Source organism: Meleagris gallopavo, chromosome 3 (genome assembly GCF_905368555.1).
Source record: "Meleagris gallopavo chromosome 3, MGAL_WU_HG_1.1, whole genome shotgun sequence".
NCBI lineage: Eukaryota > Metazoa > Chordata > Aves > Galliformes > Phasianidae > Meleagris > Meleagris gallopavo.
In genome coordinates, this window is record NC_139406.1 from 48,521,285 (window position 1) to 48,539,024 (window position 17,740).

The 17,740-nt window shown below is 40.6% G+C and overlaps 1 protein-coding gene across 6 annotated transcripts in view; it reads right to left on the reverse strand.

The window, feature by feature from the left end:
- Window positions 1-17,740, reverse strand: part of SLC35D4 (solute carrier family 35 member D4) — a 70,349-nt gene that overhangs the window by 32,240 nt on the left and 20,369 nt on the right. For all 6 annotated transcript variants that reach the window (XM_085220889.1, XM_085220886.1, XM_085220888.1 and 3 more), the window contains exons 11-13: window positions 15,590-15,624; window positions 14,267-14,336; window positions 11,060-11,153 (exon numbers count right to left, since the gene is read on the reverse strand). In XM_085220889.1, coding sequence (XP_085077015.1) covers window positions 11,060-11,153; window positions 14,267-14,336; window positions 15,590-15,624 — 199 coding nt within the window. The remainder of the gene's footprint in view (window positions 1-11,059; window positions 11,154-14,266; window positions 14,337-15,589; window positions 15,625-17,740) is intronic.

Below are 17,740 nucleotides of genomic sequence, written 5' to 3' on the forward strand. Positions count from 1 at the left end.
GAAGACCCTATTTTTCACTGTCACACTTCAGAGGCAAACTGAATAGGCAAACTGACAATTTGCTATATGTATCTGGCCCAAAAGAAATTGGCTGCTTGCAAAGGACTGAGCTTAGCATCTGCCAGTGTCTGTCTTCCTCCCAAATACGAGGCTCCAGCAGGTGGGCTGGAAGCCAGATCAGGCAGGAACGATCACTCTAACAGCCTGCCTTACAGCATCAGGATCTCAGACTAAAGGTGAAAGATGAGGCAATTCCAAGCTCCTCACAGGTGAACTGTGACCTCCTCACAGTAGTGGCTCAGTGATGACTCAGCTGACGTCCAGGGAATGAATCTAGGGAGCAGAGCATAAAGCTCTCGGCAGTTTGAGTTCACAAAGATGAGAAAAATTAGCCTGAGTTTCCCAGAGGTAGAATACCTTGGCATTGTGGTATTTGTAGGAAAAGACGGCTTTTAGTGGCTGTGATAATTCTTCACCATTCAGCCCACCATTTCATAATTCTCACTAAAGTCCAAATTAACCAGGCTGATACTTTCCATCACCCTCAGTTCTCTCTGGAAGCATCCGAGAACAGAGTGCAAGGGATCGTGACCTCTGAAAGAAGACTTCAACAGTGATATAACCAAGGCAAAAATGGGACCAAAGGCAGATATGTTACAGGTTACATCAACATGTTTCCGTGTGCCCAAGGAAACAAACATTTTTCCAAAAGACAGGTTGGCAGTCAATCTGCCATGCAGTTGGGGAATTTCATGCTTTGGTTACATTCTTACTGCATCAGATAGATACCCTGATTAGCAACACTATGAGTACCATCAGACGTACAACAGAACTAACATCTCTGGCCAACCACCACACATCTTTGTGTTAGAATGCAACCAGTAAAAACAGTACAGGCATCTGCAAATGCGATCCTTTGACAGACAGGATGAGATACATGCTACCACTGACCTCTGTAGTCTTGACCTTGGTACACCCCTGACACTACAGGGTAACAGGTCATTGTCAGTGCAACGCTTGAGAGTTTTTTGGGTTCATCTTCAAACCTCATCTTGCCCACAGGATCACTGCTATAAGTGCTATAAAAGACCATGCACAGACGGCACAAATGTTGCTGAAAGGTATTGTTAGAGGCAACAAGGACATCTAGTTTAAGGGGAATACTTTAGGTGTGAAAAGCAATATAATGTCCTTTTCCCATTATTATAACCTATAGAAACACTTAGATAAGTGTTTATACTCTTTGTCGATACCAAAACAATTTTCTGTCATGACTAACTCAGAACTCTGTGGGGATATCACTAATAGTAAAAATAGCATAGGAAACTTTGGGATGCGTAATCAAGTATTTTTTTTTAAAATCTGTTAGCAAAAAATAGCAAGTTTCCATCAACATCTCACCCCCACATACAGCTTTGGTATTTCTGTGCATGTATAAAGTCCATTTCCTATTGTATCTCCCATCTCACGACTCCTTTGGGAAAACCTAATTCATAAACAAGCAATTCCCAGACCAGATAACTAAGACCCTTTGCTGACCCCTTTCAGTACAACCCAACAGTAACAGAGCCACAGTCTTTGCCTTGCCACTTTCTGATGTGTTTCTGCTGTTTTAGTAATGATGTAATGGAAATAAATCAACATGCTATTATTATTATTATTATGCTAGAGATTGCAAAGAAGAATTGGTATTCTTTAACCCTAATTTTCCATTCAAAACCAACAATCTTTCCAGGGCTTTCTAATCATTCACTGATAGAAAAGGTCAGAATATTCCATCAAAAACCTTAAAAAAGTGATACTTGAAAAAATGTTTTTAAGGCCAACACAGCCTTTAACATAGCCGATCCATTTTGAGTAAAGGCCTTTTATGACCAACAACACAGGATTACACATTCAGCACTGTTGGGCATCAGCAGTCCCTGAGTGTCCCACAGCAGTGATGGAAGCGACCACAGCCTTTGGCCAAGCACTCCCTTAGTAAGGGTGAGGAAGCCTCCGTAAGATGACCCATTGCCTTCTGCCCTCTTAGGACAGCTATCCATAGCAATAAACATGGAGAGAAAGCTGGACTCTGCACCTTCCTTCCCATGCTAGCTAGGGACAGGACAGAAACAGCCTGCAGTCATATCTGATGATTGTTTGAAGCTCATGTACTTTCCCTGAGCACCACATATTTCGGGGGCTGAATATAAAGCAGGGGACATCGGCCATTCAGTCTGCCTTCCCCAGAGCCCTACGGTTGTTTGCTAACTTTCAACAAAAGTCAAAATCTAAATTCTTAAGAAACTGTCCAGAGTGAGATTGAGAAATGAATGCACTGAGATTTTGTTCTTTAGATTTTTGGTTCTGTGCTGGAAGGGAAGAGAGATGGGAAGAATCATTCCAGACAGCATCATCTCACTGTCATGAGAAATTTCTGAAGAAAGCAGCCTGGAGTGGGACACCAAGTGCCTATCAAAGGTCAATGATCAGGCTCAAGATTTGTGAGACAGTTTGGAGACATCTCACCCAAGAAGGTCTCTAAGAGTCAAAAAAAAAAAAAAGCAGCCAGCAATCCAGCTTGAAAAGAACCAAGAACCGGAAAGGGGAAGAACCTTGCTATTTTTTGGTCATTTATGGAAGCCTACATCAAGTAAGTTTTGAAACCTTCTACATTGGTATGTTAGACAGAGAATAGTTTTCCCATATAAGTTTGGCATTTACATCAATATTACTGATAGAAACTATTTTCAACCCAGTCCTTATTCTTTTGTCATCTCTTTGTCACACTTATGATTCATCCCCCAGCCTCAGCTCTCCATATATAACTAACTCTAGGAGACTAAATAGAAACACAGGAGAATGGGAATCAATTACGCAGGGGAACCAAAAAACCTGCACCCTCTGCAATTCAAAATTCCACACATCAGGCAAAATCTACTTTTAAATGGTCATTTTCTACTGTCAAATCTATAGAGACAGTCTCTCAAGGGCAGGGGAGAAAAAAATACTCCAAATTAGCAATGCTGAAGTTATCTTTATGTTCAAAAGAATGGCAATCCCAAATGTGCACAGTGCACTGGATATTCATGATGGACAGAAGAAAAACTAATTCAGAGCATCTCTTTGGGCTCAATCTATCAATTCGTGTCTGCTGAGATTGTAAGTCTATTATATTGAGCACAGGTTGTACTGCAGTACAACCCTTTCATGTGACCCTTTCATGCCCAGAAGTTGTACAGTTGCCATTTTCAGTGGATACACAACTGTAGCCCTATATAACGCCTGTTAATAAATATCTGAAAACTTGCCATTACTTGGAGATGCAAAATCTCCAATAAGTCTCAGCTATTCTTACAAGACAGCTTTCCTGAATTGTGCTCATGCCCCAGGGAGCCTGTGCCACTTAGCTTAGTGGTCATGTAGCACAGAGGTGTTGTTATGGAGACCGATGTCTTCCCAACAATTACATGGCATAATTAGTATTGGATGCTACAATGTAACTATCAAGTTGTCTCCATGGAAACTGCTCAAAACCCTACACTTACAAGTTTCTGCAACTGGTCTTTTTTATAATCTACAAGATGCAGTTAAAAGCACACTGATTACCTCACCAGCTCGTCAAGTTCAGCTGAGAAACACATGTTCTCTTCTAAGGTATTTTACCATCCCCATGGTGACTGACAGGACTCAAGTACATGTGTCAAGAATAAAATTACATATTTCATACAGTGAGGCTGACCACAAATTAATGAGAATTTTTACCATCCTTAGTCATGTTTATGCAGGTGCGTGCATATCCACGTGCATAAAAGTACATATAGCATGGAGATGGAGGAAGCTCACTTCTACTTAACTCCTCCTTGGCATACGTGAAATCATTAGGGTTGTGGAAACACCCTCTCTGTTAGAGATGCACTGCAAACCCCACTGGTGCACCACCAGCACAGACTGGTCGGTTCTAGCACACAAACCTGCCTCTCACAGGGAGATTCTCTGCCTTGCATCTGCAGTTTTTCCAGGTCGAGGGAGCAGAGATCTTGAGACAGCCTTGCATGCAGCGCATACTGTGTTTATGGAACTGCAGTGGGAGTTTATGACATCCTTGCACAAAGTTTTTCAAGGCCTATGCCAAGAAAGCACATCATTTCAGCCAAGAAATCTCACTGTGCTGCATACAGCAGCACACAAAGAAGAGAAACTTCAGTCTGCAGTACAACCAAACGTCAAGTGCCAGGCAGCCAAACACTTTCTTCTGATTATGTTACACACATAAAATCTTTAAACACAAGTGTTTATCCGGAATCCTCTCCCAACAGGGCAGAGATGCACGAGGGAGCCATTTGTTTCATCTGGTGCCAATAGCAAGACTCTTACAATGGCACTTATTTCTGTAAGTAAACACCGCTGAGCAGAAGTAAGGAGATAATATTATGGACCAGAATATTTTATAGCACTTACATGCTAAGTAGCAGTAACAAGACAGGAACTAAGAAATTCACATTAGGAGTGCACGTGCTTCAGGAAAAGGATTAAAACTGCAAACATGTAGAAAAGAGATGAATTTGTTTTATTTCTCTGAGTTGGTTTGCCTCTTTAAATTAAGTAATAAAATTCTTAAGTCAATTGCTGTGTGTGAAGAGGATCAGTAAGCATAACCAGGCTAGGAGCCCCAGAAGATTTGCAGCTGTAGCCGCTCTGTTTTATGAGAAGTGGGGAAAAAAGTGAATTTCTGCTTTAATAAAAAATGTCAGTGCTTTCCAATCTTTAGGAGTGTTATCATCCCTTATCATATAAAGATGGATATACTCTATTCTTTCTCTTCAAGACACGACGGGGACCTAAGGAGCAGATACACAGACACAAAATCTAAAATCAGAGACTACAGGAGACATCCTGAATAGCTGTTAGGTATTCTGGGGGATGACCAAAACTGCTGGAGTATAAGTACAGTGGACAACAGTTAGTTTTGTGGGACCTGTGGAAAAGATGTTCTTTCAGATGTTCCTGCAAAAGTACTTTTGCAATGCCTGGCAGCCAGCATAAAATATGGGGAGACCTGGAGCAAATGCTTCTAAAGTTAACAAACAAGGAACCAAAGCAGCTGTTGGTAGACGCTCTTATGAATCAAGGAGCTTCCAACATGATTCAGATACACTAGAGATTAAACAATTTTCCACTGGATGGGCATAAAAAAAAGACATGCATATTCCTGCATAAATTTTCTTCCAGACAATGTACAAAAAAACTTGTGAAAAATTCAGTGCAGTCTGATCGCAGTTATTCAACTTCATTTCTTCAAAGAAAGGAGGAAGAAAGAGAAAATCCTAAACCCGCCTTCTACTGCCCTTCCCTTTCATTCTTCCACCTTATAAAACTTGTCTCAGGAGGTTCCTACTGGAATCAAGCTGGATTCACTGCCACAAGTTTTACTGGGATAACACTAAATAAGAAATAGGAGTATAAATTCATAAGTAACAAGTATCTTGCTGAAAGTTAAGAGATACCACTGTTCCGTTCTATTCATGATGCAATTTATTTCTGCTGCTTAATTTTTAGAAGCACTAGCAGGTATAATCATCAGATATAGATTGGCAGCCCTAATCTAAACAAACTCCCTGACAGCATTGTTAGGGCTCATTAGCACTCTCACCAGATGCTTCTGTCTGTATATATGAGTATCTCCAGTTTTTCTTTCCAGAACACAACCCATGATGCTAGCACAGCTTTCAAATTAAAACAAGAAATCTCATGCAGCTTCATATCCCTGCTCTCCTGGGGATTAAATCTGTGCAAGGCTATGACAAAGCATTCCGTATTTCTTGGGCTTTTAAACGACTTTTTTATTTGTTTTTCAAATCACTTTAGCAATTTTTTGGCATTCCTCACCAATCTATACAGATATGACTAATGTGCACAATGTTTGCTTTCACAGCACAAGTGCAGTGTGTTTGTCACCAAAGATATCACGCAGGGTTATACACACAGGTGAAACCTGTGCTTCATCTGTCTATGCACAGAGCAATGCTTTGACATGAAAGCTGTCAAAAATCATTACGGGAAAGAATTTAAAGACCTCATGCAATGATTAAGTTGCCACCGCCAAAGTAACCACTGTAAAAGCAAGTTATGACCCAGCTCTAGTTTTTAAGTGAATGAAATATTAAAGGGCAGGAAGGCCAAATATGTGGGCTTCACAAAGAATGTATCCTTGGATCCCTAAAGAAGCCCAACTAAATCTCATGGCTAGTTTATTGGTCTATCAGTACTTAACAAGAAATGAATGGTGGCAATGATCTCAGCCCCCAGCTTGTCAGTCACATAGGTACAAAGCATCCAAATGGAAAACAGATTCTGCAATTCTCTGCACCTCCCTAGAGGCCTGTGCTGCTTGCTGTCTGAGGGCTACAGCATTCTCTCTTCTTGGCTCATTTTCAGGATAAACATATTCTGGACTCAAGTGCTTCTCCTTTCCAACTGCTGGTAAAAACTGAAGTCAGACTGAGAGATTAAGAGGACAATCTAGGGCACTACTCAATACAAGAAAAATGCTCGAGTGGGAATGTAAAGTTGCTGTTGTTACCCAGGCTTCCTCCCCTTCCCCCCCTCACTGGATCTCTTTCTCCAAGTCCAAATTCAAATAGTTTTTATCTGTATTCTTTATCCACATCAATTTCCTTTTCTTTTCTTTTCTTTTCTTTTCTTTTCTTTTCTTTTCTTTTCTTTTCTTTTCTTTTCTTTTCTTTTCTTTTCTTTTCTTTTCTTTTCTTTTCTTTTCTTTTCTTTTCTTTTTTTTCTTTTCTTTTCTTTTCTTTTCTTTTCTTTTTCTCCTCCTCTCCCCTCCCCTCCCCTCCCCTCCCCTCCCCTCCCCTCCCCTCCCCTCCTTTCCTTTCCTTTCCTTTCCTTTCCTTTCCTTTCCTTTCCTTTCCTTTCCTTTCCTTTCCTTTCCTTTCCTTTCCTTTCCTTTCCTTTCCTTTCCTTTCCTTTCCTTTCCTTTCCTTTCCTTTCCTTTCCTTTCCTTTCCTTTCCTTTCCTTTCCTTTCATAAAGGAGTTGCACACTTGAGTTTAAAGATATTTTTACAATATTACTTAAATACTGCTTTTTTGTGCCTACTTAAATACTGCTTTTTTGTGCCTTTCATGGCTTATGATGTGTTTGAGACAGCCCTCACATCCAGGCTTGAGTTGGATCAGTATGTACCTATAATGCCTCCTAACATCTGCAGGAAGCAGCATTACTAATCACATAGATATGATTCTTCCTAACTACTCCATATGTAAATCAGTGGTTCCTTATCATTACAAGATAGCTGGTGAGAATTTTGCAGGAGCTGGTAGGTCAACCCTTATCTTTGCAGGCAAACACCCGTTCAGGTCATTGCTTTCTACCCGTCTGTGTCTGTCCCATTCTAAAATTGATCTGTATCTGAATTTTTGAAGCATTCACTGTCTTCTACCCCAGAATCACTTGCATTTCAGCACTCAGAGCAGCAGTTCCTCCATAGTCCTAATACTGTCTCGGATGGGTATAACTGAGCCCTAAAACATTCTCATAGTGAGCTTTAAACACTAGTGAAAGAGTCTGAGGAAGCTTCAAGTTTTGATAAAATTACTCAGAAATTATAGAAATATCCTTATTGCTTATTTCCCTCTTTGAATTGAAGACAAGATATATAATTTCAGCACTAGGTTAGAAGTTACAGTGGGAAGAGAACTAATTTTTTCTGTTACAAAAACCTTTCTGAGTGAGATGAGTGTGATACCACACTCTGCATGCTGATTTTTAAGGCTAAAGAACAGACTGAATTATCACAGTGTTACAAGCTAAAATGTTCAGTTGCCACAAAAGCATGTAATCTCATTGACAACAGTGGCTGGGACAAACTTTGTCTAATTTCTTTCTAGACCTGGCCAAACCCCCACAAATCTAGAAATACTTGACCGTTGGGAAAGCTTTGATCCAGTCCAGAATTTGTGGCTCTGATTCACTTCAGCTGGGAAGGACCCAAACTGCTTAAAGTATATTTCACAACACATCTTTGCTTAAATTTTTTACAGATAGGTCATAAATACCACATGTAGAAACATTTTTTGTTATACACGATACCTACTAGCAGAGCCAGCTATTCCCATGTCTAGTTGAGAGAATTAAAAATCATAAATGTAGAAGTAAGCTTCAGGTCAGCTGACCCGACACCAAGGAGCATGAAGAAAGGTAAGGCATTAAAATCTGTGCAGTCAGAATGTTTGTGAAAAATTTAAACTTGTGAGAAACTGTGTGAATTGTACAAAGTTGAAATAGTTGGTAAGGCAAAAATGAGCCACACTGCTCCCTTCTTGTTATAGCCAGAAAAAGAAAAAAACAAGCCAAAAATAAACCCCAAACCAACAAAGAATAGTCTCAGTACAGATTCTAAAGAGGCATATTGTGCAAGTTTACTTTTTCTTAAGGTAATAGTTTCATTCAGTGTAGTAGGAAAGTTGTGACCATCAACAACATAACAAGGTTGTGGTTTTCATATGACCTAGCTGAGGGTAATGAAAGCTAAGTAATATCTAACAAGGAAAAAGGAGTCAGATTAGCTTTTCTGACTCTATTTACTACTGATAATTTAATAAATGAGCTGTTACTAACTTACAACAAGTACAGCCAGACTCTCAATTCACAAATCATGGGGTAATTCTAACAGGAATTGATCTAAGGGCATCAGAGCAGGTTGCTCACCACTTTCTGCAGTTGGATCTTGAAAGCCTTCACAGACGGACACTGCTCAGCTCCCCTAGAATACCTGAAGGAGCTGCTGCTAAGTGTCCCCCAGAAGGACTTTCTCCCAGAGGGATCTTTCCAGCTGTTCAGCTCCAGACTGAAGAAATCCAAAGTCCTGCAGCCTTTCCTCAGAGGGCATGATCACCAAGCCCCCTGACTATCTTGGTGTCTGTGCTAAAATCACTACAGTTCATCAGTGTCTTCCTTGTAGTAAAGGACCCTAAAGAAAATTCTAGCCTGTATAGGCAAGATCAATGGGCTAAGTTCAACTGCATAACATTCCATAAGGCGAAGTGTCAAGTCCTGCATTTGGGTCACAACATCCCTATGTAGTAGTACAGGCGTGGGGAAGAGTGTCTGGGAAGTTGCCCAGCAGAAAAGGGCCAAGGGCATCCTGGCCTGCATCAAAATTAGTGCTGCCAGCAGGACTAGGAAAACAACTGTTCCCTTGTATGTGGCACCCAGAATATCATGTTCATTTTGAGACCTCTCACCACAAGAAGTTTATTAAATTGTTCAGATGTGTTCAGAGCTGGTGAAAGGGCTAGAAAACAAGAATTATGAGGAGCAACCGAGGGAACGGAGCTTGCTTAGTCTGGGGAGAGATCTCGTTGCTCACTACGAATACCTGAAAGGTTGCAGCAAAGAGAGTATCAGTCATTTTTCTCAGGTGACATGTGATAGGATGCATGAAACAGCCTCAAGTTGTACCAGGAAAGGTTCGGATTGGACATTAGAAAGAATTTCTTAGTGGAAGGGGTGGTCAAGCATTGGAATGTGCTGCCCAGAGCAGTGGTGGAATCCCCATCCCTTGAGGCATTTAAGAGATATTGTCATGGAACAAAAGGACATGGTTTAGTGATTAGACTTGGTAAGTCAGGTTATTGATCAGGCTTGATGATCTTGATGGTTTTTTCCAACCAAAATGATTCTATGATTTTATGATTCCCAACTTCAGATGGGGTCTAACAAGAGGTGAGTAGAAGGAAATGATGGCTTCCATTAATTTACTGCCTTTGCTACTTCTAATACAATTCAGGACACTTTTGGTCTTCTTTATTGCCAGGACATGCTGTGGCCCATGGTGAGCTTGCTGTCTACCAAAATCCCTAGGTTCTTTCCCACAGAGCTGCTTCCCAGCCAGGCAGTCTCCAGTATGTAATATTGTCAGGGACACTTCCTTGCTACGTGCAGGACTTCACATGTGTCCCTACTGAATTATGCAAGACTCATACCTCCACTCTGTCCAAGTCCCTCTGGAGGGCAACAGTCATTGTTGCTATTGACTCATGGAATCATAGAAGATCCCAAGCTGGAAGGAACACACAAGGATCACTGAGTCCACTAGCTCCCACCAAGAACCACTCAAAATTCAAACCATACATCTCAGAGTATTGTCTAAATGCATCCTGGTGCTGTGACAACTGCCCTGCGGACCTTGTTCCATTGCCCAACCCCCTTTTGGAGATGAAACTTTTCTTAACACCAAATCTGATCCTCCTGTAACGCAGCTCCATGCTGTTTCCTTGGGTCCAATCATCGTCACTAGAGAGAAGAGATTAGCACCTGCTTCTTCACTCCCCTTGTGAGGAAGCTGTAGGCCACAAAGACCATAATGAAGCTCTCTACACTGAACAAACCAAGCAGCTTCAGTAGCTGTTCCTCTCACTCTACCATCTCTTATTCTCTGATAGAGATGTTAAACAGGATAGATTCCAGGATATACTCCTATCTACTTGAGCTGTCACAAGCCTCTAGAAAGAACAGGAATTGTTAACTATTATGATCTGAGCCAGATCATCCACCCAGTCTTTCATCTACCTAATTGACCATCCAGTAACAGCCACATTTGGATACAAGAACACTGTGGCAGATACTGTCAGAAACTCTGATAATGTCAAGGCACATGACATTCTCTGTCCCATGATGATGGCAGTGGGAGTTCTGGTGCTTACCTTCACAGAACTGCTCTCAGTTCTTGATTCTGACATAATGGAAAGAGCTGATGCACACACTATCAGGAAGAACATTTTTCTCCAAAACACCTTTAGTATTTTTTTATTTACATTGCATGAATTCAGTAGGCCAAATCCTCAGCTACACTAATCAGAACAGCTACACTGAACTTGGTCTATACAAAGTCTTTTATCTTTGCTAATGATCCAAGTTTACTATGGACTCAAATGATACCTGATGGATACTTAAATGTCTATGAGCAGCCTGAATGGACGGGCCATATCAAGTAGGAATAGCAGGGGAAACTAAGGACATACAGGATTTCCTCTGTCCTCCTGCATTCTTTTTCTTACCTTTGCAAGGAAACTCCAAGCTGCGTATTGCCCTGAGGTTGTGCTGCTTTTCAGCTTCACTGTGTGCAACATCAGAAAGAATCCCAAGAATCCACTGCAAAGGACAGGGAAAACTTGTCAATAAAGTCTCTTAATTTCAGTTAAGCAGTCTTTTACAAGCATCTCAGTTTTCCTAATGTAGATCTGAACAGGCACCCTTCAAGTAGTGTTAATCTCATTTGAACAAAGCAAGCTGGTCAACAAAAGAGCTTACATTATGTCCAGCAAATCTGGGGTTTTGTTCAGTCAGTGACTGAAGTCTGAGTAAAGCAAATCTTAATGGCTAGTCTCTAATATACTTGTGTAATCAGAAAAGTAGAGATTATTGGAAAAATGGGGTCAAATATTTAACTTGAGACACTTGAAACAGCTCTGAATAAAGGCAATGCTGATTCCAAGAGAAGCCACATGGTTGGCACGAAACTTACTTCCACCTCCACAGAGGTTGAACCAAAGGATAACCATAGGAAAGCTGCTTCCTGAAGCTTTCAAGCTATTTATACTTCATGAAACCTATTTTCTAAGTAAGAACTCAAATATCTTTCCCAGATAACAGGTAGGAGATTCAATAGCAGTAAAGAGAGAACACTCCAAAGCTCTTATTGACAGTGGAGTTAATTTTGACTCTAAAGTCATATAGGATAGTAGTCCCTCCTGTAGCCAAGGCTACCTTTGTTCCATAGCTAATTGGACCTCATGAGGCTGACAACTGTGTATTTTTTTCTACTTGTAACATACTCTCTGAACATTTAAATAGCGTAAATTTGCAAGAGGGAATAGAAAAGGACTTCAAGATACATATGGCTATGAGGCAGGAGAGATTACTAACTACCATGGAAATTGCATTGGTAAAGGAAATAGGATCAATGGAGCCATCAGGTGGTGCAGCAAAAAGTGCCTTAGTCCTTGAAATGGGTGTGCAGTTCTTGACAGTTGCCATCCTCTCTGCAATAGCAGGTTAGAATTTCTGTGCTGGACTCCAGCACCTGAGCATAGTGCTGCTTCCTGCTCAAGGCACGTAGAAAATCATGTCTCAACCACATGTCAATACACACCTATTTCTCATACAACAAATGGTAGTGTAAGATAACTGCCCAGGAGCAGGAGGCACTACGGTTTCTTACACTGAGCCATTAGCACAAGACCCCAGTGGACATAGCTAAGAAAGACAACGCTTTAGTGACAAAAAACAGAAGCAAACAGAAGCTACCAGTCACAGAGCATCCCACCCTGAGAAATCAGACAGTTCAGTGAAGCACCACTCCTCAGTGTTCTGAAAGCCCAGTAGCTGACTAAAATTTGTTCTGCACCTTCTGCCCTGGTGAAAAGTGCTATTAGTCAAAGTGACTTGAAGATATTTGGTGTAATTCAGACAGAACAGCTAATTATCATACCTGAAATATTGATATCACAATTAAATATACATTTGTTTCATTAAATACATTGAGTAGTTTGCATCTAACTACTAATGCCTCAGATATTCTGAGCAGGTAGAATATTTATCTGCATCAGTTACCCTTACTTTAAGTTGTAGAGGTTTCCATCAAATTCTTTACATCTGCAGAGACACTACGTGACAAGATGGAGGGCAACTGAGATGCTTGTTTCTTCATCTATTCCTCTTCAATTGTTTTAGAAGAGTATAGTGTACAGTGCCATCTAATATATACATACTGAAGCAGGGTCAACGGAAACAGAAGCAGAAGTCTACAACAGCAGTAAAATTCTAACAGAAAGAGAATATCCAGGATAGCTAAATATCCATTAAACCTGTCTAACCATGTTGTGGTGACCAACATCACTGCACCAAGGGAAAGTCATGCCTGACAAACCTGGTGGCCTTTTGTGATGGAGATACTGTGTCAGTGGATAAAAGACGAGCAACTGATGTTATCTACCATGACTTGTGGAAAGCATCTGACTTCGTCTTGCACAACATCCTGGTTGCCAAATTGGAGAAAAATGGATTTGATGGATAGACAACTCGCCGGATAAGGAATTGGTTGGATGGTCATGCTCAGAGAGTTGTGGGCAATGGCTCAGTGTCCAAATGAAGACCAATGACAAGTGGTGATGCTCGGGGATCAGTGCAGGGACTGGTGCTGTTTAACACTTCTGTAGGTGACATCGACAGTGAGATCAAGTGCATCCTCAGCAAGTTTACAGACAACACCAAGCTGAGCGGTGCAGTTGACACACTATAGGGAAGGGATGCCAGCCAGAGGGATCTGGACAGGCTTGATAGGTGGGCCCGTAACAAACCCATGAAGTTCAGCAAGGCCAAGTGCAAGGTGCTGCACCTGGGTTGGGGCAATCCCAAGCACAAGTACAGGCTGGGCAGAGAATGGCTTGAGAACAGCCCCAAGGAGAAGGACTTTACTGTGAGGGTGGGGAGACACTGGAACAGGCTGCCCAGTGAGGTTGTGGATGCCTCCACCCTGAAGGAGTTCAAGGCCAGGCTGGATGGGGCTTTGAGCAACCTGGTCTAGAAGGAGGTATCCCTGTCTATAGCAGGGGGTTGGAGCTAGGTGATCTTAAAGTTCCCTTCCAATCCAAACCATTCTATGATTCTTCAAGAAGAAACAGATTTCACCTACCTGCAGGGGAATAAGTTATTCAACAACAGCTAACTGCAATATATATAATATAATATAGTGTGTACAGTTCATTCTCGAAAACAAACAAACAAAAAACACTTCCATACCATAAAACTATCTAGACAGGGAAATTATTTAACAATAATTTTATTAACACCTTTTAATGCAGAATCAAAATACAAATAGAATTCCTAACAATCAGGAAATCTTTTTGTCATCAGACAGCATTAAAAAAAAATTTCTTTTTAGAGGGGAAAAATATTCCAATTTTTTTTTTTTCCAAATAAATTTCTTGAGGTAATTAAGACCTACAGAAAACATACTCAAGCAATCACATTTACCTCATTTGTGACAAGATAATGTCCAGCACATTTGAATCTCATGCCTTCAAATGAATAGCCACAGGTATGAACCGATACATTTCTCTGGATTTTTATTGGTTTATGCCAGCACAAACTGGTATAACAAAGGTTTTGAATCCTCGGGAGTTTTTAACTGAGGGTCAAGGTTGAAACTTAACATTATCTCTTATTATGAAAAAATTCACACATCCACAGAACAGAAGAGTTACCTGGCACAGCAACTGCTATGAAATCTGTAGAAGTAGAGGAATGGAAAGTCCAAGGCACTGAAGAGATCACCTGAGGGACAAAGCAATATATTCAGTGGAACACAGGAAAAAAAAATAAATTACCCTCTGTTAAAAGCAGGGAACAGTAATTATATGAACATTACTAGTTTAACATTCCTTTGAGTTTTTACAGCTGGCTGACTTTTCATTTATGACGCTTTTCACATTTCTAGTCTGCTTAATTTCTCTGTGACCTTGATTCTAGTCAGTTCCTGCCTTTGCATGAAAGGAGGAAAGGAATTATGTAAGACTTAAGAGCATTCTTTGTTAGAATACAGATGATCCTGCTGAATCAATAGTTGCCAGTGCTAGTGGCTTCTTTTATTTCAGAGCTTGTGATTGTTCCTATTGAAGCAACAGGAAACACGGATACATGTTAGCTGCTTCTCCCTTTGGAATTTGAGCTCTATGACACAGAGCAAAGTCATGAGGTTTCAGAGAGTCCTCCCAGATCAAGGCAGAGCTCTCGAGTACTTGCATTTCCAAGAACCTGGGCTCTGGCTGCTCTCAATAGCAACAAAATAGCAGTAGTAAAAAAAAAAAAAAAAAAAAAAAAAAAAATTCTGGGGCTCCTATAGCCTTTGGGCTCTGCAGATTAAGAAGATGCTCCATTTTGAAATACTTTTTGAATGCATTTCTGGCTCTGATGGGGAAATGCTAGATACACAAGATAAATCACCAATCTAAATGGGATATTCAGGTTCATTTAAATGCTTTTTCCTTTGCTTTTCTGATTCGGAAAATGTTTCAGTGGGAGCAACAGGCAGACACCTTTATCATTTTAAAGGTTAGACACATTCAGTTATGGTGGAAATATTCAGTTTCTGTTACTTTAGCCTGTAATCTTTCGCTACTTCAAATCCTGCCACAGGGATGCAATACATCTTAAAGCAACAAAACAAAACGTTTGCATAGCACTGAACGTTTGCATGCAGAGAAGGAAACTCAAGAACATTGTGAGTGCTGGAACACTGCTCTCAAGAGGTTGTGTTCAGCGAGGGAATCCTTGTTCTTTACCATGTATCACCTCAGAAGCTGTTTTTTGCTGGTTGTCTCATGCTGCTTCTTTGCAAAGGGCACTTCAGAAAGATATTAGTAAGTATCACATGAATTACACAACGTTGTCTGACCAATATAATATTATCAGTCATGTTGTAATGGAATTCCAGAGAATTCCTTCTATGAAGACTGGCCTCTAAAAAGAAGCATGAAAAGGAAAGGCAATATGGAAATTTGAAAAAGGAGCAACTTAATCCACTTCACCTGCTGGATGGGATGCAGAAGCCAACAGCACCACACTAAAAATAAAAAAAAAAGGATTAATTTCATATTGCAGTAGTTATGACATTGTCCAAACATTATGAATTGGCAGCTTTGCAATTTTATTCATGGTAAAACTTATTTCAGTTATGTAAAGTAAATGAGGCATATATATCTTCTAAAAGGTAGCTGGAAATGAATCTTCAGGGTTGCCTTAATACCATCTTTAACTTGCAAGAGGGTTGTCAACAATACTTAAACTTGTCTTCTATGGCTCCATCTTAAGAAGCAGGTCTCAAAAACCTTCCATCAGCGAGACTCCACACCTCTCTGGGTAATTTGTTCCCGAGTCACCCCACACTCCCAGTGAAGAAGTTTGTCCTGATACTCAGTTTTCAGACTATCAGGAGCAACTTACAGCTGTTGTTGTCAATATTATACTACCTGCCTCTCCTTAGAAGAATTTGGCTTGGTCATCTTTTTAACTCCCTTTCAAGAAAGTGGAGGCAATTATTAGGTAGCACCCTGGTCTCCGCATTGCCAGACCAACTCCTTCAAGTACGCCCTATGCTCCAGGTCCCTAACAATGTCAGTAGACCTGCTCTATCTTCAGCTTCTTGGTATATTTCTTGAACTGGGATGCCCCAAACTGATCAGAGTACTCCATCTGCAGCCTCAGCAATACTGACGGTGACTGCACTCAATGTGAAGTACTTCTTCTAACGCAACCCAATTTGTCATGAGCACAGACTACCATTTCACACTCATCTTAGCATTTCATTACCAATTCCCTTCCAACAAAGCTGCTACTCAGCCAACTGGAAACACCACTAGGACAGAATCTATAGGGAATTATAATAACGTCTACACTTTAATGCCCCCCGTCCAAGGGAGAATTTCAACTGTGTGCACAAATGTCTGTGTTCGTAGAAATGTCCATACATTGCATAAAAGTCAAATACCCAGTCCTACGAATATGGTTGTATGTGAACAGCACATTCATGCTCCAAATGTCAATTGAAGAAAGAATAAATGCTGCAATTAAACAAGTTAGAAAAATGCATGAAAACAAAACCAAGCAGCGACTCAACTGATGCACGCTTTTTACAAAGATACAAACAAGCAAAAAAATGAGCTGTGATCAGATCTTCAACTGTAGAAATAATTAAGACTTCTGAGGTCCTACATGGTCATCACACTGAGTTTGTGGTACAGAGCCTACTTCAGCACTTCTTAATTCTTCATATCTTTCTTATTTTTTTCCAGATGTTTGAATTCCATATTGTTTCAAAGGTGGAGCACTGTAGGTTAGAAGAAGCAAGAAAGTCTTCCAAAGCAGAACTGCAACTTCCTCCAGACACTAACAACACACGTTCATCACAAAACCAAAGGACAAGAGGGAGAAAGAGAAAAGAGTATTGTCTCTTCACTGCACTTAGGAAGGTGAAAAGATATTCATTAAAGTTATGAGTGCTAACGCTAGGTATTTTTTTCTGGCTAATTATCAGTTATTTTTACAGTTCACTGGGCCCAGTAATAGCAGTAAAGCACAGAGTCAGTCATTAGAAGGTTATCTGATAAGTTAAGGCAGAGGAAAAGCTCAGAGTGGTTCCCAGCACACATGGCAATGGCTAGAAAACTGAATGTGCTGCAAATGACGTATCTAGAGCACTACAGTATCATCAGTGTGCGCTTATACCACTCCATTTTTCAGAATTAACACTGCTGTAATTTCCAAGCTGGAATTTCTCAGCTAGTCCCAGATCTCCAAGCAATCAGGTGATTGCACTTTGTGGCTAGACTTCAGCATGCTCTGAGCATTACTCGCAGAGGCACTGGTACCAAAAGAAATTCCAAAGTGCACGGGCATCCTGTGATCAGCAAAGCCTCAGAAGGGAAGCTTGCCATTGAAATCAGACATGGAAGGCAGAGGGCTGAAGATAGAAACTGTTCATGAATTATAGGCAGTTGGGTATTTTAGACTTAATATTTCATAGAGACTCTTTGAAAGGCATAGACTGGTACAGTATGTTCGCACTGTCAATATTTATACATCTTTTTAAAAGAAGTAGTTACCACAAAGACACTTTTTTTTATTAAACAATAAAAAGCACGTTACTCACTACGCAAGTCTCTTCCACCCCTCTTACCCAC